This window comes from Eimeria maxima, genomic scaffold, assembly GCF_000499605.1.
Source record: "Eimeria maxima Weybridge genomic scaffold, Emw_scaff35, whole genome shotgun sequence".
NCBI classification, from domain to species: domain Eukaryota; phylum Apicomplexa; class Conoidasida; order Eucoccidiorida; family Eimeriidae; genus Eimeria; species Eimeria maxima.
Window position 1 is genome coordinate 49,167 of NW_013566367.1, and position 26,259 is coordinate 75,425.

The 26,259-nt window shown below is 51.9% G+C and overlaps 4 protein-coding genes across 4 annotated transcripts; 2 read left to right on the top strand and 2 right to left on the bottom strand.

Moving 5' to 3' along the window:
- Positions 1-17: 17 nt before the first annotated feature.
- On the top strand, positions 18-2,877 carry EMWEY_00006120 (dipeptidyl peptidase IV domain-containing protein, putative; the record flags this gene model as incomplete). Its single annotated transcript, XM_013481524.1, has 7 exons — positions 18-269; positions 430-574; positions 798-905; positions 1,124-1,174; positions 1,392-1,711; positions 2,341-2,544; positions 2,731-2,877. 7 exons carry the CDS (start codon positions 18-20, stop codon positions 2,875-2,877), a joined length of 1,227 nt encoding a protein of 408 aa, XP_013336978.1.
- A 1,464-nt stretch (positions 2,878-4,341) lies between these two features.
- On the bottom strand, positions 4,342-6,941 carry EMWEY_00006130 (hypothetical protein, conserved; the record flags this gene model as incomplete). The annotated part of the gene is made up of 2 exons (XM_013481525.1): positions 4,342-4,479; positions 4,575-6,941. The coding sequence occupies 2 exons, from the start codon at positions 6,939-6,941 to the stop codon at positions 4,342-4,344; spliced, it is 2,505 nt and encodes an 834-aa protein (XP_013336979.1).
- A 5,540-nt stretch (positions 6,942-12,481) lies between these two features.
- Positions 12,482-16,851, top strand: EMWEY_00006140 (hypothetical protein; the record flags this gene model as incomplete). The annotated part of the gene is made up of 6 exons (XM_013481526.1): positions 12,482-12,571; positions 12,985-13,459; positions 14,022-15,421; positions 15,716-15,861; positions 16,125-16,257; positions 16,624-16,851. 6 exons carry the CDS (start codon positions 12,482-12,484, stop codon positions 16,849-16,851), a joined length of 2,472 nt encoding a protein of 823 aa, XP_013336980.1.
- Positions 16,852-18,116: 1,265 nt separating this feature from the next.
- On the bottom strand, positions 18,117-25,812 carry EMWEY_00006150 (hypothetical protein, conserved; the record flags this gene model as incomplete). The annotated part of the gene is made up of 7 exons (XM_013481527.1): positions 18,117-18,978; positions 19,129-19,502; positions 19,617-20,810; positions 20,929-21,079; positions 21,249-22,012; positions 22,204-23,998; positions 24,221-25,812. 7 exons carry the CDS (start codon positions 25,810-25,812, stop codon positions 18,117-18,119), a joined length of 6,732 nt encoding a protein of 2,243 aa, XP_013336981.1.
- Positions 25,813-26,259: the final 447 nt, after the last annotated feature.

Here is a 26,259-nt window from a genome sequence, read left to right on the forward strand (position 1 = left end):
TGGACAGGGTCCGCTTTATGCCAAACATACGGGAGTTGTTTGCTGCCGACGCCCGCGGGGAGTGTTTGTACAACTCAAGTTTGGCTGGGAAACAGACAGAGATATGTGCAGCTGACGCAGAAGGAGACGGCAACAGATATACTCTCGAGGCCGCAGCGGACTACACGCTAGAGCAACTACAGCGGATTCCGCAACACATTCCAGAGTCTGTCCGCGCAGGCCTGCGAAAAGCATTCTTCTACTACGCGGATGCAGCAGGTTGTGGCCAGGTAGCTTAAAATCCTCAGTTCATTCCAAGCGCTGAGATTTGCCCCAACTCACTTGAGAGTAGTTTGTTATCAGCAGTAGGGTCGTAGCGGTTGTATTTCCAGGTTAGGCACTAGGCAAGTGTTAGGGTTTAGGTGTTTGGGTTTGCTGTTGTTTTCACAGGTTGTTTTTGAAAGCCAGCATCAACAGACGCTTTTTGCTGGCATCTTCCAGCTGCTGCAACAGCCGTCGTTCTTTACGCTTCAGCAGAAACAACACACACTCATTGGGGCCTACTACAGCCCCAACCCCGAAGTCCACGGGCCCCGTAAAAATTAAACACTAAACCCTCCATCTTGTTTTAGCGGGTCTGCACGATCGCCTTTAGTCCTAGACGAAAAATCAAATGCTGGTCTTGGGCTTTTCTTTGTGGGAGTTTCTGTGGGCTCGCTTTGATTTCTAGTAGTAAACATTTACTAGATACTTCATTTACAGCAAAGATGATATGGTATTATGTCTCCATCTGCTGTTTAATTTGTTTGTTTGTACAGCGCCTTATAGAGGTGTCGTCTCGTGCTATGGTGGCCCATCTGTGCAGTTTGTAACGGACAGCTGGGAGTTGCACATCGACCCCAGAGCGCAGGCCCTTGCCAGACTCGGTAAGACCTACGAGGTTAGATCTCAGGCGGCAGAGGCAGCCAGATCGTCAAAGTCTTACCCGCTACTTTTTCGAACCTGCATCACAATCTCTAGACCCTCGCAAACCTGCCACCGTGTAAACAGTAAACCTCGTACTCATAGATATGATGTCTTTAAAATTCTGGACCCCATCGGTATAGTTAGTATAGGGTTTAGGGTTTGTGGTGTTGGTGTTTAGCGCAGCAGGTAGCGCCTTTTAGGGTCTGCACTTTGCTCTGGTCGCTATATTGTGAGGATTAGGGCCTGTAGTTTACCAGTGGTGGAGGGATTATGGGGTGTGACTTGGTGTCTAGGGTTTGCGTGGAAGGGTTTACGGACGACGGGTGTGTTTGTACGTGTTGGGTGCTGGGACTTCGGGTGTGGCTATAGGGTCCACCGTTTAGGCTCTGCATCTTAGGTTTGGGATACTATTGTTTAGGCCTAGGGTTTAGTGTTTGTGGTGTTAGGTTTGCTCGTGATAAAGGCGGACAATCGAGGTTCTGCCGGCCGCACAACTTCGTTTGAGAAGAGCATTTACTTGCTGCTTGGCCACAAGGAGGCAGCAGACCAGGCAGCAGCGTGTCTTCACCTGTGCAAGAAAGGGCTTCTAAAACTGAGCAGCAACAGCAGCAGCTCTGGCGGGGAGACAGAGGCGGAAGGGGAGTTGCGAGAAGGAGTTGGGATTTATGGGGTCAGCTACGGCGGCTTTTTGAGCTGCATGGCACTGCTGCTACAGCCCCATGTCTTTTCTGCTGCTGTAGCAGTTGCACCCGTCACCTTCTGGGAAGTAAGAAACAAGAACGATAGATAACAAAATGGCGAAGAGGAGCAGAGGTGTATTTCCGTTCCTTTTTCCTTCTGTTTGGCTTCATTGCGTTGTATTTCGCCCTACGCTTTTTGTCTTTGACCCTGTCTTTGTCATCCGCGCATTTGTTTTCCCCTTCATCGTCTTTGTCAATGACTTTGTCTATCGTCTTTTTTGTTTGTCCTACCCCTTTAGTTTGTGCTGTTTGGACTCGCCTTTCTTTCCGTTCCTTTTCCTTTCTTCTCTTTGTTCTTCGGTCCCAGCGTCAGTCTCAACCACTCTGTGCTGGTAGCTCTCTCTACCCGGTTTCTGTATCAGTGCCTTAGCTCACCATTTTTTTTTCCTCCATATGTCGCCTCTCTTTGTACCTCTGTCCTGCCTCCTTACCAACCTATTACCATAGGTATGGTTATTATTACCGCCGTTATTATTATCCCTCGTGTTTTTTATCTCCGCTAATCTCCATAGGTTTGTCGGTCTTTTCTCTTTTTCCGCCTCATTTCGTTTGCTCATCCGACGGCAACACTGTTGCTGCTGCATCTGCTACACCTACTGCTGCATGTACAGCGTCTGCTGCTGCTCTTGCATGTGCTGCTGTGCTGCTATGTTAGGGTTACTCAACCCATTACACGGAGCGGTATTTGTCTCAGCCTCACTTGAACCCAGCGGGTTACAGCTTCTCTTCAGTGCTGCCTTTCATTAATGCGCGCAAGCAGCTGGAGCCAGGGCGCCTTCTGCTTTTGCACGGAGCAGCAGATGAAAATGTGCTGCTGCAGCACTCTCTCGTATTAGCTGACGCCCTCATCAAACATCAGGTAAGCAGCAGCTGCCGCCCCTTGCTGTTTTCGTTTCATGGCTGCGGACTCACCCCGCATTGCATGTGTCCTCTCTCTCCTCTATATATGTGTAGTCTTGTGTACTTTTATTTTACATTTCGTTTGTGCCAGATGTACGTGTGGTTGTTTTGCATTGCTTTTAATAGGACTTTTGTTTTGTTTCAGGTTGGATTTGAGTTGATTTGTCTGCCGTCTTCTCGGCACGGGGCGTCTTCGCCTGCAGATGCGGCTCTTCTGCGTCTACGTCTGCTGCATTTCTTCTCTCTCTGTTTTCTACACGAAGGGAAAAGGCATGTAGAAACGAAACAATAAGTCATTAGACAGAGATAATACAAAAGCACCCTCCAGCAAAAACTCGCTATACGCAGCAGACTACACAAAGTGCTGGAAACGGGCAGCTCGTGCAGCCACAAGACAATTGATCAAGCACAAGTACCGGGAGAAAGGCAAAGGCACAGACACAGAGCCGCAGGCTTACAGCAGAGGGACACAAAATTAAGAGGCAAAATAATGAGACAGTAAAACCTAAACGGAAACAAAAGCAAGAGCGAGAAGCAGCAGAGGCACACAAACGCACGCGCCGGCGAGACCTGTACATACAGCAAAGATATACCTCCACAAGCAGCAGGAAAATAACAGACAGGAAAATAACAGATAAAGAGGGGCAAGAGGAAATACTAGGAAATGCAGCCTCTACCATCCCCCAGCATCGAGGAGTCTCTTAAGGGCCCATGTGGACTCTATTTTATTGATTGCACATTTTATTGATTGCAAAGCTAGTATGATTCATGTTAATTTTTCCGTGCAGGTGTCGTCCGTTTGTGGGGGTCTAGGGGTTAGGATTTAGGGTTCGGTGCTCCGACACGGCACGAATAAGTGGTTGAGGTGCACCAATGGCGGTATCTTGGATAACCAAATGTGGAGGGAAAATAAATAGGGAAGCAGAGCATTAGCTTCTAGCAATAACACGGGGAAAAGGGGTCAAATAGACTGCACAACAGAAAACGGGAGAAGCGATTGCTTCACGTGCAGATTAGCCATGATGTCGACGGCAAAGAGTGCCAATGCAGCAGCAGCAAAAACAGCAGCGACAGCACAAGGAATAGCTTGAAAAATAGCAACAAGTGGAGCAGGAGAACCAGTAAGAATGATAAAGATAGCAACGCCATCAATAGCTAAAGCAGCAGAAGTAGCAGTAGCAGTTGTTTCACTCCTCCTGGCGCCATCGTTGTGTTTTACGGGGCGTTGGCGTCGGGTTTGCGTACACATGAGTTCCACCTAGTGGCAGTTTTACGAAAAATGTTCAGTCAAAGCTAAAACGACGAGCTGAACATAAACCCCAAAACGCAACTGACATGTATCCTGCTGCAACTGCAGCTGGAGGGGCGGCGTTTGCCGTTGTGCTGAAGCAGGAGTAGAAACAGCAGCAGCTGCTGCTGCTGCGGTGGCCCTGGGCAGGAGCAAAAGGCTGCCGTCAGCGATAAAAATACGGCAGCTGCTGCAACTGAAAGTGCCTGAAAGAGCAGCAGCAGCAGCAATAGAAGCGGCAGCTACGGCGGCACCAGCAACAGCAAAAGCAGCCGCAGAAGCTGTATCAGTAGCATCATATTCGGTAGCATCAGGCAGTAAGGCACTATGTAAGCTGCTCAGCTGCTGCTGGGGAATCCGTGGGTGCAGTGCAAAGGCGAAACAGAAGCAGCAGCACCAACTGCCGCAGCAGCTCCTGCTATTCCTGCGCCTTTTGTTTAGCGTCACTTTTCTGCTTACTGCAGGAGATTAGCCTCCCTCATCCCCCTTCCCCTCCCAATAAGTAAGCCCCGCCGCTGGAGCTGTTGCTGGGTGCATTTGCTGCAGCTGTTGTAGCAACAGCTGCTGCAGCACCAGGTGCAGCAGAACCAGCTGCTGTTGCTTCCGCTGGGTATGCGGGTAGGCCGCTGATACCGCCTCAGCTTCCTTCCCCTCCAACCTTTTGAGGGACCTCGAGCTGCTGCTGCTGCTGCGTGTGTTACCTCTGCCGCTGGCGGCTGTGCATTGGTAGCAGATTGACAAATGGCAACGTAGAAGTGCCTCAAATTTAAATTTTCCTGTAGCAAAAGCGGCAGCAGCTGTTGCCGCCTTTGCTCCTGCTGTGGCTGCTGAACGACTGCTTGATGGGACACTCCAGCAGCAACAGAAGAAGTGCTTGCCTTTCCTGGGTTTCCATATGGGCCACTCCCAGCTGCAGCTCCTCCTTCCAACGGTGCCTCTACCTCCATTGGCTGCTCGTTTGCTGCCTTGTTCTGCTCTTGCTGCTGCTGCTGCAAGCTTGCAATCAGCTCCTGTCCTCGGTGGATGAGTTTGAGGGTTTGCTGTTGCACCAGCAACAGCAAGGAGGACTCCGTTTTAGGCGCTCTCGACCAACGGCTAAGGGTTCGTTTATGCTGCTGTTGCCACCGCCGTTGCCTCTCCTTCTCCCACCTCCACTGCTGCTGCCGCTGCTTCCCGCTGAATGTAGACAGCTCTAAAGGACCGGAATACCTCACGCAGAGGCGTCTGCTGCTGCGGCTTCTACTGACTTCCCTTCTGCTTCTAAAGAGATTCTCAGATTCTCTGTTACGTTCAGGTGGAGATATATCTGCCCAAAGCAGTTCTTCTCTTGTCCCTCTGCTGCTTCTCTTTGTGCTCTCGCTGCTGGTGCTGCAGTTGTCCGTGCGTTGGCTGCTGATGCTGCAGTGGCTGCTGTTGTTACCTCTACCAGTAGTGCAACAGTGTATTTCTTTGGTGAAAAGATTATTCAACTGAAGCTGCAGCTGCTGCGGCCAGTAAAGCTCTGCTACTCGCGCTGCTGCCTGTGTTGCTGCTGTATCTACCGCTGCTGTATCTGCTCCTTTTGTGTTTTCCGGTGTTGCTGCTGCCTCCCCTGCTGCTACCTCTGCGGCTACTGCTATGGAGCAGGCGACGAACTCCTTATTTTCGTGCAAATGCTGCAGCGGATCTACCTTGCGACCTCTGGGTGGGAGATGTGCACGGCCCTGCTCTGACCCTGGCGCAACAGCAGCGGCTGCTTGTGCAGCTGCTGAGGCAGCTGCAGCAGCGGCTGCTGCATTTAAAGGGAGAAAGCGGATGGGGGATGCTAGCGGACTTTTCAGAGCAAAGGGCAGTGGCATTGTTGCTGCTGCTATTGTTGCATCCTGTGTTGCTGCATGGTCCTGTGCTGCTGCTGCTCGTACGACTGGTTGTCTTGCAGGACATGCTGCTGATGCTGCTGGTGAGATATGCTGCACCTGCAGCTGCAACCTCAGGCCACGAGAAGAGAGCGGCTGCCAACACCAGGCATGGGGCAGAGACAAACGCTGCTGCTGCTGCTCTTGCTCCTGCTGCTGTTGCGCGATGCAGCTGCATGACTCAAAGCTGTAGGCGGGCCAGCAGAAACTGCTGTTGCTGCATCGCTCACAACAAATGCTGTTTTTGTTGCTGCTGCCGTTGCTATTGATGTTGCTGGTATTGTTGTTTTTGCACTTGCTGCTGCTCTTCCTGTTGTCGTTGCTGCTGTTATTCTTGGTAGTCCTACCACTGCAGTGACTTGTCTGGGTTAACTGCAGTGTGGATGGGACGCCACTTTGTAGAAAGGCAGAAGATGTGGGGTTCAGAACTTCAACTCCTGCTGCTGCTGTCGCTGCTGCTGCTGCTGCTGCTGTCCTCGCATGCGTGTTCCAGGTTGCAGCTGCAGCTCCAGTTAGTTGTGAAGGTCCTTCTTCTGCTCCTGTTTCTCCTACTGCTGCTTCTGCTGCATTTCCTGCCGTTAGTGACAGTGGCAGCCCAACCAGCAGCTTCTCCTCCTCCTCCCCGTCTTGGATCTCCTGCTGCTGCGGTTCTCGCTGCTGTTGCTGCAGCAAGGTGGCATGGTTGCCCAGGAGTTCGGCCTGTTCCCAAAACCCCTCTGTGCGTGTACACCCTTGCTGTAGCTGCTCCTGTTGCTGCTGATGATAAGTGTGCTCTGACAGTGCATCCTTGCCAAACACAGTTACGCAAACTGAGCTAAGGTCTGTAATATGAGGGCTGCATATGGCCCCTCCTGCTGCGGCCGCTGGTGAATGGGGGGTTCCAGGGAGGCTCAACGAACCTGAAGCCCTCGTTATTACCGCCCGCGTTTCCGTTTGGGCAGCAGCTGCTACCAGGAATGGAAGAGTTTCGTTGCGGCCGTCTTCCCTGTGTGCCACTGCACCAACCTCACAGACTTTAGCGGCGCCTACCGAGCTACGGCGCTGCAGCAGTAACAGGTGCTGCTTCTTTTGCTGAGGTTGTTGCTCTTGCTGTTGCTGTCGTGGGGCAATTGTCCTACAGACAACAGTCCTGGTGATGGTGGTGCGGCTGCTGCCGCACCGGGACTGCAACATCGCATTTCCAAAGGGGTCACCAGCTGAATCTCCTCCTCGCGTGCGTGACACACGGCGCTGATGCCACAATTGATGTTGTTTCTGCTGTCTCGGCTGCTGCTGCTGCCTGTGGGAAATGCCTCCTAGTCTGTAGACTCCAGTGCTGTGGGGCTTATGCACAATATTTCTAAAGACTAGCGAAGCCCCCACCCATTCACCTGGAAGCACAAGGGGGGAGAAGGCTGCAGCTGCTGCCGCTGTTGCTGCTGCTGCTGCTGACGACGATGGTTTGTACAGAAGCAAAAATAGACGTGGCGTTCTCTCTTCCAGATGGCCATGCACTTTGTGGCAGTAGTACACCGCGCACGCGTTGGTGTTGTTACTGCCGCCGTGGAATGCAGAGCAAAAGGCACGTTTGTAAACCAAGGGGTGATAATTTATTTCATCGAGGCTATGAGAGAAGATACAAGAAGAAGTGCATGGTCTTCCCCCTGCTTTCGTTCCAACTGTTTTCACTGCTGGCAAAGTTGCTGTTGATGCTGGCTTAGCTGTCGCTGCAGCAACAGGGGCTGTGACAGACCCTGACTGCAGGGATGCTGCGGGCGAGGCTCTGAAACCTTCCGCTGACGTTGTTTCTGTTGCAGCTACTCTCGAACACAGGATAGGCAAATATCGGAGGACAGCTATCTTCCCAGTGGACGTTGTTGCGGCTTCTACGCCTGCTGCTGCTGCTGCGTCTGCAGTTGCTGCTGCTGCTGCAGCTGCAGCTGCAGCAGGCAAATCCCTGTACGAAAAGGGGGATCGGCGGACCCATAGGGGGTCATGGCAGTAGTTGCATCTTTCCCATCCAAAGTCGCTGAGGAACAGGAAAGGGAATGCCCTTGAAACGCTCAGCAGGAAACTCTAGACGCTAACAAGGAATTTCTAAACACTAAAACGGAATTTTTGCCATACAGTTCTGCGGTAGAGACCGTGCAGCAGCATGGCAAGGAGGACATGGTTCGCATATGTGAATCCGTTTAGCAATTCCCTAGAGTCTAAGGTTTAGGGTATGGGGTGAGCATGGCTTGGAGGGTGGGGGTGTCGGGCTGAGGTTGTAGGATTTAGGGTATGGGGCATATGGTGTAGGGTTTAGCGTTCAAGGTTTATGGTATATTTATGCTTTGGCGTTTTGCGGTCGCTAGCTTACCAGTGGTTAGAACGAACTTTGTGGCATGATTTTGTGCGGAACCTCTCGAGTTCCTCTTCATTAAGTAGCGGCATTGACTGATATTAGGATGGGAAGGAAAAACATTTAAAGGGAGAACAAAGGCTGAACAAGGAGCCGCAGGGGAGGAAGATACGACACAAGGAGCTCAAGTGCAGCACCATAGGGGCCGCGGGAGAGAGAGGAAGGCGGATAACCCCCTTATTCTGAAATGTCTTCCCCTGCAGAAACTAGCAAGAACGAGGTTTTGGCGTTTGGTTCTTGCAGTGGGGTTAGAGGCTAGTAGGGGTCCGCGATTCTCATTTGCCCTCCTTGATTGAGAGAACTTAAAGGCCGCGCCCTTCAGAACCACACAATAATGCGGGCGTCGTGTTTAGGCATTAGTGTTTTGGGTGTAGTGGGAGGCAGGACGCCTCTCATTTGTTCTGCGTCACGAAACGAAGACAAAACAGCCAAGTAGGCCATGAATAAGTTGAATGCCGCTCGAAAACAAATTGCAGGAAAGCAGAAAAGTTTCGTGTTGAGGCTATACAAGCTCGCACAAGGGAAGTGGTGGTGACCTCCACGAAGAAGAGGAGTTATTAGCCCTTTTTCCCTGCCACTCCTTGTACTCCCTAATCACAAATATAGGGAGACAGTGTACAAACACAGAAGTCAACAACCTGTACTGACAAACAAAAACGGACACCAAACCGGACCGGACCACTCGACCACAGACGACTACCCACAAACGGCCATAAGCGACCCACGGAGAGAGAGGACGGCGAAAGGCTTCTCTTCCGCTACAGAAAAACAAATTTAAATTAGACGCATAAATAAATGAATCGTCAATGCTTTTTATTCGCTCCTTCCCTCCTGCGATTTGCAGGACCAACACCAGCTGCAGACAGGTGCAAATCCTGAAGCCTACGAGCAACTCCATGGCCTTGTTAACGGAATACTTGTGCAGCTGCCAGATAACCTTTTACTTCGTTTTCTGCAATGATTGCTGTTTGATGTCAATCACAAAATGCTATCTTATCCTACAGGCGGCCTTGTGCCGTTATGATCGCTCCCGGTGTGGGTTACGTAGCTTCTCAAACACTAGAGACACAAAAAGGGCTCATTATCTTGAATTTGAAACCTCAGTATGGAAGTGGGAAAATGACTACGGGGAAGCTAAAGAAGTGCTGTGTGTTTGTGGGGATGTATGCCCGAACGCTTTCTGAATTTGTTACCTGTGCAAGCCACGAGCCGTTCTAGAGCTATGGGGTGCACAGGGCTTGATAGAACGGAGGGGAAAACATGGGCCTTTAGAGAAATTCTTGTTTAAAGATGCCGTCTTTGTATTTCTGGTGGTGGACGTAGGCCTCCCTAGGGAATTTGCAGCCTGTAACTGGGAGTTAAGGAGCTGTCGCTTGATCAAAACAGCCTGCAAGGACATAAGGAGATCTAGTGGACATATAGTGCTGAGCAATCCTGAGTATCATAAGTACCTCGCATGGCAAAATACTCCAAGAAATACTAGAGCGTAGAGAAGATGCAAGACAGGAAGGACCCAAAGCTTGATCATCTGCCCACTTGCAGTTCTTTCACTGACCCAGAATTTCGCAACCCCATCTTGTTAGCACATCAGTTCACCACAATAACTTATCAGTAATATTTCTTTTGCAATTGCGCTATTTTGGGAGAACCACGTTGAGGAGATTAAGGTGCTGACAGGCGTGAGTAATAGCGTGTGCTGATTGCAAACGGCCAATGTTAAGGGAAACGTCCAGTCTCTGAGGATCCAGAATCCTACTGCCTCTACACTCCTTTAGTTGTTCTATCTGGGGCCAGTTATCGCAGAAGGGAGAGAAGCAATTGCCAACAGCGTATTCGGGAATCTGATCTCGTCTTCAATACTTACGCTGCACCCTTATTTCCATCGGCTCCTCGCAACAGCCAATGCTACTGATATAGCGGCTGTTTGAAATACATCCAAGCTGATCGAAAGATCTAGTAAACACCAGCTTGTCACCCGATACTCTATCGTTTCGAGGGAAAGAGCGACAGTGCCCAGTGCCCAGTATGCGTGGAGGAGCTCTTCGCGCTCCGATACAGACTGAAGAAGTTCAAGAACTACTTCCATGGCAGACGCTTCATTGGTCAAGGAGATAACCAATACTTGGCGCATCTCCTGGAGCGGTCCCAAGACTTCGATGATTAAACATGTCTTGGCAAAGTCACTAAAAGGTGCATGGTCATGCTTACGGGGTCGCTGGCGATCTCAATCTGACGGCCGAGGTGGTAGCCCAGGCTTTTCGTGGCAGATGATACTCCCTTCAGATCGATGGCGTCTTTGTGTTGGCAGATGATAAAGCAGCAACAAATCCCACTTAGCAATCCAACCCAAACCATCTAAAATACGAAGATTCCACTGGAATCGAATCATGAGTTTCTGCCGCTTTCCTTCGGGTCCAGGGCGAACACAAGCAGTCGGGGGAAGCACGCATCATGGTCCACCGAAGGGTCGATGCCTTCTTGGCTACTAGCTGGAGTCTCCCATAGGGCCCGCAACCCGCAACTTAGTGAGTGCAGCGATAGTAGATAACTGGCTTCAATTTGATTCTCCCGATTTTGAACGGTTCAGGGCAGACACCTCAATAACACTCATTGCCCGTTAAATGCGTGACGATCTACTTGAATGGGCTCAGCAAATACCCCAGTTCGATCTCGACTGACTATATTTATGTTTTTGTGGTCTCCTGTGATCATGAATTCTTCGCTTTCTTTCGCTCTATTCGGTTTACCTAAGGCTAGTTTGTTGCTGTAGCAAAGACTTTGGCCCCTATACATTTTAATTCTGGTATCCATCAAAGGGCGGTCCAGAGTGCCTGCTTTCGGTGCCCCTGCAAGGTGTGCCTTGGAGGTACTTGGCAACATAGTTTCATGTAGGCTGGGACGCCCGCGCTAAAACTCCCCCCCCCTCTAGAGAGCCCAAATGAACACTGGACAAGTCAGGGAAGCCTCAGGGACGTGAGTTTCACGACCGCAATCTCATATACAGCAACTCCGCACGCGAGCATTCAGATCCTCTGCGTATTTTTCTTTTCAATTCCTATGAATGTGAACCAGGTCATTTTAGAACTTGCTTAGTTCGTTTGTTCACTCATCCCTTGTTGGGACGTCAGGCAGATGATGGCATGCACTCTTAATGGGGATATGAAGTGCGCATATGGATTATCATGTGCATGAAATCGATGGATTTTCCCTGCGTACAAAGTGGCCACTTGTGTCCACTTGCGCATTTTTTGTCGTTTAATATGTCGGCTTATCAATCACAGTGGGGCGTAGTTTTGCATGCATGCTGGGTTACGTTTTATATAAGCTGCAGAGAGGTGGGCTGACATCTTAGCATGCACTACCTTCTCACTGATCCAGACCCACGCGTTTGTTCCGCTACTCCCAGGATACAAGGAGAGTAACATAGTGGTTAGCTGTTGTTTCATGGCTCTCATATTGGCTTTGTTGACGTTTGTAGCTAACGGCATTTCTTGGGCAAGGCGTTCGTTACACAGTACCATATACGAACTGACCGAGACAAAGAACAAACTAACAGACACGCCGGAGCATACTTCAAACACAACTATTGGGGGCCGTTGTTCATGTTTTAAAAAGGTCAAAGCAAGCAACTGTACTCCAGAAGCTGTCTGCAGCAGCAGGCACTCGACGGCTATAAGATCACAGGCGCAAGGAAGAAGCAACAGCACTGTTCCGTTTCTACGTGGATTTTAGCTTGAAGAATAATTGTGTAGATTTGCATGAAAACACTTCCGTCTAAAGCCTCTTGCGAAACGAGCAAAAGAGGATATTTCCGTGACCTTCCTCGACCAATCGAAGGGCGGCTAGTCGTCAGGGGTTCGCCTGCGATTTTGGGGTGAATGTGGGTATCTTGGGGGAATGAGAAGAAGTATATTCGTTTTTTTTTTAAATACGCGGGCTTGGAGGTTCTAAAAAACAGGCAAAATTAAGAGGAAACGCGGTGCTTTCCTCATCGAGCCATGGTTTACGTAATGGGCACCAGACGGTCAGCCACGCGGGCTCCGTTGGGGTGTATGGGCGCTCCACCCTCTGCAGTCTAAGATCAGCATTTTTCTTTCTAGTTATGAAAAAGGCGTTTCGATAGCTCAGAAAGAGGAAGTTGTGTTGAAAAGAACAATATAAGCTTCGGGTCCCTGAGTTTCCTCACAGTGCAGCAGCACAACAGCAGCGGCAAGTGCGCCATTGGCACTTGGCTGAGTTGCGAATTCGTAATCTTTGGTGTTTTTTTCGTTTTACCGCTCTATACAGCACCTCACTGTTGAGAACTCACTTACTTTAGCTATTCGCCACAATGGCACAGGAAGAAGTTAAAACGGCCGCAGGCCTGAAGAAGAAAGTTTCGGATGTGCACGTGTTCGACCAGTCCGGTGCCGTCTTTAAAGTGAGTCATTTCCTCCACCTTTCATCTTGTTTCTTCTTTATCCCCTTGAGCATCACTAGTGGCAGCAGAAGTCGCAGCATTGGCAACAGCAACCGTCGCAGCGTCAGCAACACTAGAAACTGAACAGCAACAGCTTCCTTCAGCGCGAGTTGTACAATAGCCATTGTCGATTTCTTTTCAGCACCACCACCCCTGTTCGACTTTTGTAGAGGCTGTCGAGAGGCGGTGACTGCCCCCTTCTTGACGTCCTGTCCGTCTGCACTCTCAGTCCGTTTCTGTATTGCTTGAGGATGTAACCATTGAATCACATTTATATGCCGCCTAAACTGTGGCATGTCTGTGCTTCGCCTAGTGCAGATGTGTGAACCCACAAGTATGTGGTTGCATCTGTGGTGCTTCTTTCTGCGTTTTAGGGGTTTCAAATATGGACTGATTTGGCACCTGCTGTGCAGCAGCAGCCGAACCTCATGTTTGCCAAGTGCGTGGTTCAGGCGGGCTCGACTCCTGAGATGTTGCAAGTGCAGCAAATAGAGCCTGCAGGGAACAATGAAACGTTTTCTGTACCGCATTCGCATGCATGGAACACAAACTCATCTATAGACCCGATGACGTACGGCGACATCGGGATGCTGCCGCACACCAACATCCCCTGCGTCCTAGACTTCTTGCGTTATCGATACATGAGAAACCAGATATACACTTGCGCCGATCCCCTCGTCGTCGCCATCAACCCCTTCAAAGACCTCGGCAACACCACCAAGGAGTGGATCTGCAAATACAGAGATGCTGACGATTACACGAAACTCCCCCCTCACGTCTTTTATACAGCACGAGTTGCCCTCGACAACCTACACGGAGTCAACAAGTCACAAACTATCATAGTCTCAGGTGCGCACATGGGACAACTCGGAACATAACTTGAACTATTTCGCGCTTCCTGCTGCTCCTGTAGCACGTCGTGCAAGCGCCTCCATATCTTCGTTTTTGTAACCATTGTTCATTTATGTATTGCTATCTTCTGTCTCTGCCACACTATACTTTGTTATTGGTGTTTCTTAACTGCTCGCTATTGCTGTTTAATGCCCCTGTTAAAAGAAGCAAACGAACCAACCACAGACGGGTAATAAATAGCTGAATGGTCAAAGGCAAGAATTGATTTTGGCGCTGCAGTATTACTCTTTTGGTTGTTTTGTTGGTTTCCTGCATGTTGATTATTGGGTTTCACGTGGCCTGCCCCTATTTCAAATCCATAGTGTGGCAGAGACAACCAATGACTAATGAAGGCAACAGCACTTGCTGCCCTTCCCAGCAGCCTCTGTGGTGCCGTAGGAGTTGCAAAAAAGAACTACATGTATTATGTAGACGGGATGTGTGAGCTACTGCCGTTGGTGTTGTTATTGCTGTTGCTGCGACGGATTTTCTTGGTATTTGCTGTCATTGGGGTGCGTAGGTGAGTCTGGTGCTGGAAAGACGGAGGCAACGAAGCAAATAATGAGGTATTTCGCTGCTGCGAAGGGGGGCGCTATGGACATGAGGATTCAGAATGCAATCATGGCGGCGAACCCGGTGTTGGAGGCTTTCGGTAACGCTAAGACCATTCGCAACAACAACTCCTCTCGCTTTGGGCGCTTCATGCAGCTAGACGTGGCAAAGGAGGGTGGTATTCGTTACGGCAGCGTTGTTGCGTTTTTGCTTGAGAAGTCTAGAGTGCTGACGCAAGACGAGCAGGAACGATCTTACCACATTTTCTACCAGCTCTGTAAGGGAGCCGACGCAAGCATGCGCGAGCGGTTTCACTTGCTCTCGCTGGATCAGTACACTTACATCAATCCCAAGTGTTTCGACGTGCCTGGCATTGACGATCTGGCGGACTACAAAGAAGTGTGTGCAGCGTTCAAGTCGATGGCACTCACAGACGAGCAGGTGGACTCCGTGTGGAGTGTTGTGGCTGGAGTGCTGCTGCTGGGCAACGTGCAGATAACTGCGTCTAAGCAGGGCGGTATTGATGACGCAGCAGCTATTGAAGGCGCCAACCTGCAGCTGTTCAAAGAGGCTTGCGGTCTGTTGTTCATCGACCCAGAGGCAGTTATGAGGGAGCTCACAATGAAGGTAACCTTCGCCGGAGGCCAGAGAGTGGAAAGCAGGTGGAGGCAAGAAGATGGTGATATGCTGAAGTCGTCTTTGGCGAAAGCGATGTACGACAAGTTGTTCTTATGGATCATCAGCGAGCTGAACAAGTCCATCAAGCCACCAGAGGGTTTCAAAAACTTCCTAGGCATGTTGGATATCTTCGGATTTGAAGTGTTCAAGAACAACTCATTGGAGCAGTTCTTCATTAACGTGACCAACGAAATGCTGCAAAAGAACTTTGTAGACATCGTCTTCACTCGCGAGGCGAAGCTGTACAAAGAAGAAGATGTCTCCACTGCGGAACTAGTGTATACCTCCAACACTGACGTTATCACGCTGCTCACAGACAAGAAGAATTCCATCTTGTCTAGCTTAGAAGACCAGTGTTTGGCCCCGGGAGGTAGCGATGAGAAGTTTGTGGCTGCCTGCAAGAGCGCTTTCAAGAACAGCTCCAAGTTCAAACCTGCCAAAGTTTCCCCCAACATCAACTTCCTCGTTTCGCACACCATCGGCGACATTCAGTACAGCGCAGAAGGCTTCCTCTTCAAGAACAAGGACGTGCTCAGAGCAGAAATCATGGAAATTGTGCAGGCCTCCACAAACCCAGTCGTCAAAGACCTCTTTGCAGGCATTGTCATGGAGAAGGGTAAAATCGCCAAGGGCCAACTCATCGGCTCGCAGTTCCTCAAACAGCTCGAAGCCCTCATGGAGCTCATCAATGTAATTGCACACATTACACGCGTACATACAGACACATTGCGATGCGCAGGATACACCTATGCTTGTGTGGGAACCCACTGAAGGGTATTGGAGGTCGAACGGACTGATGGAGACCGGCCTCATTTGAATTGACTTAGGACTGAAGCATTAGTGTTGCTATTGCTGCAGTTTCTTCCCCCTTGAGGTTTTCCTTTATCGTCACTCATTGTGGATACTGATGCAGATGCTCATTGTGGGTACTGATGCAGTCCCATTGCTTCTGTTTTCTTTTGTGTTGCGTCGCCCCTCTTGCAGAGCACGGAGCCACACTTCGTGAGATGTGTGAAGCCAAATGACACAAAGAAGCCATTGGACTGGGTGCAGTCGAAGGTGTTGATTCAGCTACATGCGCTGTCAGTCTTAGAGGCCCTGCAGCTACGACAAGTCGGCTTCTCTTACAGGTACACCGCAGAGGAATCAGGAAAGGGGAACGAACAGAAATTGCGCACGCACGACTGCAGAATAATATATTCATACAGCAATCCATCTTCAGATGGCTTGCTGTATGCTGAACAAACGTGCTTAATATTGGAATCTTAAGAACATCTTGTTCCTGGCCTTGTTCTCCCTGTGCTACTGTTACAGTTTTTAATGCCACATGTGTATTGTGATTTCTCGTTTGCAATTCGTGGCGTGTTTTGTGTCGTCTGCTGCTTCTTTACAGACGTCCGTTCAAAGACTTTTTGTACCAATTTAAGTTCATTGACTTAGGCATTTGCGAGAACTCTTCTCTCTCTCCCCGAGCTGCATGTGAAGCACTTTTAGAGAAATCTAAGGTGGACAGGAAACAGTGCCAGGTAAAAGAAGAAACAAAGTATAGCACAAAACCCAAATGTACTGCACGTGATGTAGACACCTGGTTAAGAGGAACGCAGATGTTGCTCATCCAAATAAATCATTCAGACATATGGGTGTCCAACAGACTGCTACAAACTAACCACTTTTTAAACAATGCAGGAAATTTGAACTGTTCGTGGGCTCTGTTGGTTCTCTTTGTTGTGGTTGACCTGTCTCTCACTTAGTGCGAATGTACTGTTCGTCGCGTGTGTTGTGTGTGTGTTGGTGTTAGTGTTGGTGTTCGCGCTTGTTTGTTTGATATTTTGCTTGTTCGTTTGTTTGTGCTTACTGCTGCTGTTGTGACGCTGCTGTGTCTCTGTGTTCAGGTGGGAAAGACTATGATTTTCCTGAAGCAGGAGGCAGCGAAGCACTTGACGCTGCTGCAGCGGCAGTGCTTGTCCGCCTGGTCTCCTTTGGTGGCCGTCTTAGAGGCCGTCTACTTCCGTCTACGCCTGCGGGACATGCTTGCAAAGAAACAGCGGTATCTCGTTCGCGTTCAAGCCCACATCCGCAGGTCAGCCTCTAGCCAGCTACAGCTACGGCCTAAACCGTAAATCTGAATATTTTAGCTAGTTGCATGATACGCCACACAGTTTAGACAAAGCTATCAGAACACCCCACTATCAGTATGACTGCACCAAATGCAGAAGCGAATGTAACACATGTAATATTCAGCTCGCGTTATTATTAAGTATGGTCCACTGCAATAAAAACAATAATCAGCAATACAGACTTAAACAGTACAACTGAGACTCGAAGGTGTGTCTGCCGTCTATCGCCTTTCTTGCGTAATGAAAGCAGAAAGCAAAATGCAAATAATTAAGTCAAGTGGATTCGCGAACAGTTTTCTCATTTTCTTGTTCTTCAGTTCTTCTTGTGTAGTTCTAAAGCGTGGTTGCTGCGGGTGTCGTCTCCCCACCCTGCTGCCATAGGCCTTGCTGGTTGCTATTTTATGGATCTTCATCGCTCTTGAAATTTTCCTGTGTTTCCTGGTGTTCTTTGTTACCCGTGTGCGCATTGGTGGTTTTTGCCGTTTTAGTTTTTGTATAACCATTTTATCTTGTAGTTAGTTGCTTGCAACTGCTCAAATTCTGTAGTTTTACCTGCCGTGCCTGTTGTGCTGCTTCTATTGATGCAGACACATCGTCGACCACAACGTTTCCCCTCCCGCCATCACGAGGTTGTTTTGAAGCAAATGCTTGTCTTTAAGGTAGCGCGGATGCTCCACTATTATTATTTATTATGTCACAGCAGTGGCTCCGTTCAAGAACTCATCTGCCCTATTTGCTTCTCCTTCCCTTCCCTACTCTGCGTTTCTGCCGGCTCCCCTTTTGCCTGTTGGTCAGATGGAGGCATATTCAAACTGCCCTTCACATGTGTCTATCTTTGTGTGCCAATGTGCAATAAATCCTCTCCGTCCCCATTAACATATATATAATATTCGAAGCAGTGAGAAACACGAACGAACTGAGGGCAGGTTAAACACACGATACAGCCACATCTGCCTCCACATTCGCTCAACTTTCCCCTCTTCTTGCCGGCATCCACGCTTGGAGCTTTTTTGTGCCACCGCGCACGCGCGTGCAACGCGCATCTGAAAGGGTTATTTCGTGCAGCGCGCTTACGCAGTGCAAAACAAACGTCGGCGGAATCCATATATTTATATATTCCCATATATTGCTAATGTACATATACATATATTTATAAATATAATAAATGGCAGTTATCGGATTATACGCAAAAGCACGCGACGCCGTAGCCAAACATACAAAAACAGGAATTTTGTACAACTGTCGGGTTTTATCGCTTTGTTTTGTCTTTATTCCCTCATCAGCCCCTCCATCCAGCCGCTCGTTGCACCGCCCAGTGCGTCTGGATAGGCGTGTGGGAGCATCAGGAGCTGCTGTCGCTGCAGCTGAAGCAGCTGCTGTTGCTGTTGCTGCTGCTGCTCAAGGGGCGTCTTGGCTGCTGATGCACTTTGCAGTAGTACTTTAACAAGCTTTGCAGACTCGGCTAGCTGCTGTTGCTGCGGTGTATTGTCCGTCGGCTCACACAGATGATTTAATAGAGCATCCAGAGCCTCCGAGTGGGCTACTGCATATACAGAACTACTGTGGGGTCCTACACCGTCTGCTGCCTTTAGCCAGACCAACAGCAGCCGCAGCAGAACTTGTTGCAGATGCCTACGCACTTGAGACAAGCCCACAGGTCCACATACCTGCTGATGCTGGTGCTGCAACTGCAGCTGTTGCTGCAGCTGCTGCAGCTGTGCATTGAAGATATCGCACGTCTGCTCAATAAGCGTCTCTTCCGCGAGAAGGTGTACGTACATCTCAACAGCATCTGCATAAGAAAACCCAGCCTCTTGACACCATCCTGTTGCAATCAGCACAAGGTCACCAGGCAGTGAGGCTTGTTCCTCTTGCTGCTGTTGCTGCAGTTCTTGCTGCTCCTGCTGCTCCCTCCACACGGCATGCAGCACCTCCAGGCAGCAGCGCACAAACATGTTGCCTTTCTGCAACACCTCCACCGCTGTTCCTCCTGTTGCTGCTGCTGCATTGGTCGCAGCGTTGGAGAGAGTGGGCAATCCCGACCAAGCGAAGTCGCAGCACCGTAGCAGCAGCAGCAGTACAGGACTGCCTGCCAACTGTTGAGCTGGGGGCAGCATCTGCTGCAGCATGCTGCAGCAACAACAAAATGCCAAAGGAAAACCTCGCCGTCGCACAGCACTATAAACACCCGGAGAGCAAGCAGCAGCAGCAGTAGGTAACAGAAGCAGCAGCAAGAACACGAGCAAAGTGAACAGGACCAGCAACAGCACCAAAGCGCACCTAATCGTAGGGCAGCTACCAGCTGCTGCCGACGCCTGAAGAAATAGGCGAGAGAGGAGAGCAGCTGCTGCTGCATGAACACTCTCCGCAGCTCCAACCGTCTGCTGCTGCTGCTGCTGCAGCAGAACAGCAGGCAAGTGCAGCACCAAGTCGAGCAGCAGTGCCCGCAGAGACAGATGAGGTGCATCTGCTGTAGCAGCAAAACGGAACAGCTGAGGCATGGGCAGCAGCGAGAAGCGCAAAGGCCCTGCAAGCCCATCTGAACTGCTCAGGGAAGTCACCCACAGCTGCTGCTGTTGCTGTCCGCACTGCTGCAGTTGCAGCTGCTGCAGCGCGACCCAATAAATCAGCGGCAGCTGCAGTTCTTTGACAACCTGCAGGCGCACAAAAAGCAGATAAGCAGCAGCACCGACACTAACAACGGCCTGACTACTGGTGCTGCCTCCTGCTTAACAGTATAGACACCGACACGCAGTGAAGTAGCCCACCGTTTGCAGGGTGTTCAGAGAGAAGATAATCTGCTGCAGCAACTCCGTTTCCTGCTGCAAAGTCTGAGGCTGCTGGTGCTGCTGCTGCTCGTCTACAACTGAGCAAAATAGGGATCCGAGGTCACTCCCACAAGTTGGAGTGCAGGCGCCTGCAGCAATGAGAGAAACCCGCTCCTGCTGCACCTCCTGCAGCAGCTGCAGCGCCTCCGCTGCGGCCATACATCGAACTGCTGCTGACGGCCCTGGCTGCTGCTGCGTTGCTGTTGCATCTGTTGTAGCCAACGCCGTGTACATGCTTGCTGCCAGCAGACGCTGGCGATCCTGGTGCTGCTGGTGCTGCTGCTCGGTGTACAATTGGGCAAGCAGCCCCCCTTGGGCCAGAAGGCCTCTGCTAAAGCAGCAATGAAGATACGCTCGCACAATCGAGGCGCCCACAGAGCAGCTGCTGCTGCTGTTGATGCTGCTGCCGTATATTGTTAGAAGGGATGAGACAGCCCACTCCTGCAACGTTTCTGGGCGGCAGCGCAGCAAAAGACCGCAGCAAATGGGGTCGTCCAGCATATTGCATGCAGTCACCACAGCAGCGTACTGCTGCACTGGCTCAACATTTGCTGCCGCTACTGCAGCAGCGCTTGCTGCTGCTACTGCCTCCCTGCAACACTGCAGCACCTGCTGCTCATGAGCCTCAAACAGACAATCGAGTGCCACCCACTGCAGCAATTCGCCCGGCAGTAGCAACGGCAGCTCTCCTCCGCTGCTGCGCTCAAGCCTCATCCACAAGCCTTCTACCTCTTGCTGCTGTTGCTGCTGCTGCTGTTGCTGAGACACGCGAGCGACCTGGAGAGTTGAACAATCCAGTAGTACACGTTCCCTGCACTGATATCCCAGCACCCGCGGCAAAAGACGTTGCCAGCCGAGAGCAGCACCATCCTGGTTGCTGCTGCTGTTGTTCTCAGCAGCAGCAGCTAGGCGAATGGCTTCTTTAAATGCAGAAACGACATCTGATATTTGAAGTCCGACTTCAATTTCACTAGAGGGGAGGCTTCTTACTCTTGAAGTTGGCCGGCCGAGTGTTGCTGCCGGCGGTACTGCTGCTGCAGTCATCAGCTGCTGCACCGCCAGACGTACCGCTGAAAACGAATCATCCTGCTGCTGCAGCAGTAGCTGCAGCAAGCACTCCGTCATCAACTGGCGCTGAGAAGAGCAGAAACAGCAGCGGCAACATCAGAGCCATCACAGCACTAGCAGCAAGAAGAAGATCCGCAATGCCTGCAGCAGAAACAGCAGCTGCAGGAGGTGGGTGGTTGCCTACCCGTTGTTCTGCAGCGCATCCAGCAAATCTCGAAAGGACTGCGTCGGCCAGCTGGAGAAGCCCAGAAGAGGTCCCTTGCTGCTGCGGCTGCAGCATGTACGCCTGAGCCTCCCAGCAAAAGAGCGCTCGAGTGTCTGCTGCCCCCAAAGCCCTATGCACAGCAGCGAAAAAGCATACGAAGGGCTGTGACCCTCATACAAGTGCCTATGCTGTTACTGCCTCTGTTTCTACTACTACTGCTGCTCCAATAGTTGCTGTAGTCTTGCTGCTTGTGTTCTTATTTCTGCTTCTTTTACTGCAACTGCAGGGTCTGCGCTAACCACCGGAGTCCCAAAAACGAAGAAGCTTCGCTGTCGTTCCTGTTGCTCCTGATTGCTGCTGCTGGTGAGGACTGTAGAGATTGGCCACCCTGCTGTAGGAGAGAGGGGGAAGACTGGTGGTGCACCATTAACAGTGCAGTACTGAGACAGCGCCAGAGCCGCTTTTGGATTCTGCTGCACTGCAATATCTGAGCAAGCGTCCTGGTGCACATTAACTGGCTTGGAATTCCCGCTGCATCTGCTGTTGCTGATACAGAAGCCCCTGCTGCTGCAGTACCCCTCCAGAGCCCATCTGCATGCTGCCAAATAAACGCTCGGCTGCTGCGAGGTAAACGCTCGATAGCAGCAATAAGCCGCAGCTGCTGCTCCAGCAGTAGCAGCAGCAGCACAAACCCCAGCAACCGCAGTAACTGCAAGCGATAGGGCTGACCACCTGGAGCGGCCTCCAATAGCCGCTGGAGGTTTCCCAAACTATCTATACACCCTACCAGCAGCTTCAGCATGAACACACCATCCGCCTTTTCGTCTCCGCTGCCGTTGCTGCCGCCGCTGCTCCTGTGGTAAGTCCACGGCGGATGATGAGAAGCAGCAAGTGCATGCACAAGTGAAGCAGACACTGTCGAGGCGCGGGGACCCACAAGCAACAGCAGCTGCTGCAGCAACAAATCCAGTTGCGCGCACAACCACTCGAGGTAAGGAAGTGGGAGCCGGCAGACAGGCATCGTTGCTGGTGTCGGTGTTGATGCAGTGACGGTGGTGCCCTCCTGCAGCACAGGACCATCAAAGACACATTTAAAAGCAGTGCATACACCCTACACCGCTCGTTGCAGCCGCAGCAACACCTGGTTGCAGCAGCCGTAGCAGCCAAATGCTGGAACAAGAGGATCTCGTTGCTGGCGCCGCTAGCTGCCAACTGCCATTTGCAGTGTTCTGCGTATGCGGGAAATGGTCGTACCTGTTGTTGCTGCTGCTGCTGAGGCTGCTGCTGCTGTTTGGTGGACGAATATAGGGGAGTGCCCCAAAGACGCCCTACAAGGAGTGCCAGGCGCATCTCTAAGGCACCAATCCACTGAGGCTGCTGCTGCAGCTGCTCGCTGCTGTTACTGCCGTTGCTGTCTGCTGCATCTGCAATGAGGGTCAGACGTGGTAGGTTGCGTCCTTGCAAAACATTGCTGCAGTCGCTGTTGTTATTGTCGACCTGAAGGGACACAAGAAGCTGCAAACAGCCCCACCGTGTTTGAGGCGCTGCAGGGGGGAGCAGGGGGAACTCCCTCCTGCATTCAATGGCAGCAACTGCGGCTTCCGTTGCTGCTGCGGCTGCATCTGCCTCCATCTGCAGACGACCAAGCACGCTGCGCTGCTGCTGCTGCAGTAGCTGTTGCCGAACCGTCTTCGCAGCAGTGCAGTGTGCCCGCAGCGCAGCAGCACCTCGTTTTGCTGCTGCTGCGCCTACAACACGGCAGCACACACTGCTGCTGCTGCTGCTACGAGTCGAAACATCGACAAGTAAGAATTCCGTAGGGGTGAAGAGCCACAAACGTCTGCTGCTACTTCCAGGTGTTGCTGCTGCTGCTGTTGCTGCTTGGACGTCCTTTCCAGCTCCTTCAGAGATACCTCCAGCAGGGGCAACTAGGAACTCTGGGAGGCCTTCCGTGCAGCCCCCTAGTAGCTGGCGCAAGCTGCTGTTGGTGTTGTTGCTGCTTAGCTGAGGTTGCTGCAGCGGCCACCACAAAAGTCGGTCTTCTGCTGCTGCCAACAATGGCGAACGCAGCGACAGGCGGCAGCAGCAGTGCAGATGCATCGGCTGCTGCACTGAAGCAACAGCGGCAGCAACTGCAGAGGGATAGCTGCCTGCTTCTGCTGCTTTGACGGGCGCGTCCGAGGGCCAGGAAGAGCGAAGAGACAGCAACACCGACTGTCTGTTTGTAGTCGCAGTCTGCTGTTGCTGCTGCTCCTCCTGCATGCTGCTGCCCTCTGAAAAGACAAACAGGCCATTGTTGCAGACAGTGACAGCAGGTTGTTGCTGGTGCTGCTGGCCGCCCTGCGGCTGGTCGTGCTGTTGCTGCTGCTGTTGCAAGTCATGGAGAGGCCAGCGCGATGAACCCCTTACTAAGGCGCTGCACCTGCTGCTTTTGTTGCAGTTGCTCCTGCTGCTGTTGATGGGTTCACTTCCCATCTCCCGGTAATGTGCTGCTTCGGGGGAAAGCAAAACGGAAAGAACACGTAGAGAATAACTTCCCCTGACGAGCGAGCAGCCGTTGCGGCTGCTGCTGCTGCTGCCAGCAGCAGCGACAACAACTTTTTGACTCCGATTTGCCAGCAGCATCACGCGGTCTCCTCTCGAGGTGACGAGAGTCAGCAATGGGCAGCCATCCGGCGTGAAGGAACAACACAGGTCTGCGACCGTCAGCTGATCTTGCTGCTGCTGCTCTTGCAGGAGCTGCTGCTGCCAGCAGTTGGGGGAGATGTACGCTACGCATTCAGCGCCTGCGGGAGGCCCTGAGGAATCCCTCTCCTCTTCTGTGACTTCAGAGGCGTCCCTTGCTTCCGTTGCTCCCGTTTCTGTTGCTGGTGTTACTGGTGCAGTGTCGGGCTGCTTACAGCAAAGCGGGCAATCGCACGCATCCTCGCCTTCCATCTGACTTTGGCAGCTCCCGCTTTCCGCAGCAGCAGCAGGAGCTCCTGCTGCTGCTTCTTCTACGCTCATTGTCCCACTCGTACCTAAAGCTGTTATATGTGGCAGTCGGAAACTGCAACGAAAAGCAGAAACGATCACAGCAAGCGCGCCATCAGCAGCAACAGTAGCAGAAGGAACCCAGCACAAGAAAAAAGCACGCACTCCAGGCAGCAGTGGCTGCAGCCCTAACAGCCGCAGCATTGCCGGCATTATTATGACCAGCAGTATCAGCAGCACAAGCAGCACTGACCGCAAATGAAGCAGCAGCATCAGCAGCAGCAACACACAGGCGTACAGTGCAGCAAATCCTTTAGCAATACGGGAGAACAGGCGGCCTTCTCTGCGGCTATCTAGGCGCAGCAGATACACCCCACCAGCATCATCTGCTGCTGCCAGCAGCCTCTCGCCGGCCTCCTGGACAAACACAACACCTGGGCACGATCCTGTTGCTGCTGCTGCTGCTGCTGCTGCTGCTCCGCTGTGCCGCTGCAGCCGCTGCACTGCTGCTGCGGCGGCCGCCGCGCACCGAGGACAGGAATCGCCCAAGTCCCCGCTTCCAACGCTATTGCTGTAGCTGCTGTTGCTATTACTCTTGCTGCTGCTGCTGTTGCTTGTGGGGTCGCAGCAGCAGGTGGTGCTGCAGCTGCTGCTGAGACGGAGAGGCAGGCGCCGCACATAACTGCGAGTGGCATTCGCGTTAATCGATATCTGCAGAATCTGCCCCCCTATGCAAGCATACATGGTGCTGCTGCCGTCTTGCTGCTGCTGCTGCTGCTGCGCAAAGAAACGAGGCACTGGGTACCATGGGCTACGGTAGAGCTGCTGCTGCTGCTCTTCTCGCTGTTGCTGCTGCTGCTGCAGCAAATATCGAATGTCTGTTGGAAGGTCCACCGAAAGATCTTCCAGAGCAACCAGCTGCGCCATCCACAACTGCTGCTGCACCACGTTACAACTCTTGCTGGTGCTGCTGTTCTGTGGCTGCTGCCCTGCAGCAGCAGGCAGCAGCAGAGGACAGCAGCCGCCTGCTCCGTAGTCAATTATGCCGCGGTGCCGTCGTTGCTGCTGCTGCCGCAGCAACACCACAGCAAAAAAAGCCACAGACTGCGTTGTAAGCAACAGCAGCAACAGCTGCTGCTGCTGCTGCTGCCCCGCCTCCATAGGTTCCTGCTGCTGCTGCGCTCTACGCAAGCAGCAGCAAGCAGCAACTACAGGAGCGCCTGCCTTTAGGCGCAACACAGACGGTTCTGCCGCATCTCCCGCTGCTGCTGCTAGAGGCAGCAGGTAGGCTGTGCTGCCCTGGAAGAGGCAAACTTGCTGCAGCTGCGGCAACAGCTGCACTCCTATTGCTGCTGCCTCCTGTTGCAGCGCGGCAACAAGAGCAGTAGGCAAAAACCCTCGCGTCAGAGTTTTCAGGTGTATGTACACCGGAAAAAGAGGCGGCTGCTGCCAAACGTCTACAAGGCTCAAGGGTGCTCCAGGTGTCCGCACTGCCGCAGCTGCTTTTGCTGCTGCTCTAGCGTGACTATCCTGCTCTCTTTGGTGTTCACGGGGCGCTGCATCACCAGCTGCTGCTGCTGTGTGCCAGCGGAAAACGTAATCCACGTCTTTTCGTGCTGTAGCTTCAACCTGTTGCTGCTGCAGCGGCTGCTGTTCCTGCGGCTGCGGTTGCTGCTGTTGCTGAACTCCCGCTGAGAGACACTGCAATACGTCTTCTGCTGCTGTAGCGGCAGCCGCCTCGACGCGGCGCTGCGCTTCAGCAACCAGACGGAAGACCGGTGCAGCAGCAGCCGTTCTACTACTAAATGCCACTCCTGTTGATGCAGCAACGTCCAGCAAAGGGGCTGGAGCAGCAGCATCGTTGCTGCTGCTACGCGTGCCCTGATCCATGGTCATGCCAGCGTTTCTGCTTCTACTACCTTCTCTTCTACCGCTGCTCTCCGTCCTGCTGCTGCTAGTTTTGCTGCTGCTGCCTTCGCCGGCAGGGAGGCCTAGAGCCGCGCTGCAGCGGCAGAGGTGGAGTCCCCTTGTTACTGATGCTGCATGAAAAGCAAATTGCAGTAAGCTAAATAGTCCTGGGTTCGCCTGCTGAGACAGGGGAGGGCTACTTCAGCCGCCGCGGCTGCTGACGCTGCTCCTGCTGCTGCTGCATGCGCGTTGCTGCTAGTGGCTGCGCGTTTGCCACTGCTGCTCACGGGCAGGCTTTTCATGTTGAACCCGTCAAAGAATATTGAAATTGTCTTTTTGTGGTGTTTTTCTGTATGTCTCTGCCCACCAGAAGGACAGCGGTGCCTTGGAGAAGGCTGGCGCTGCCTGCTGATGCTGCAGCTTCTGCCA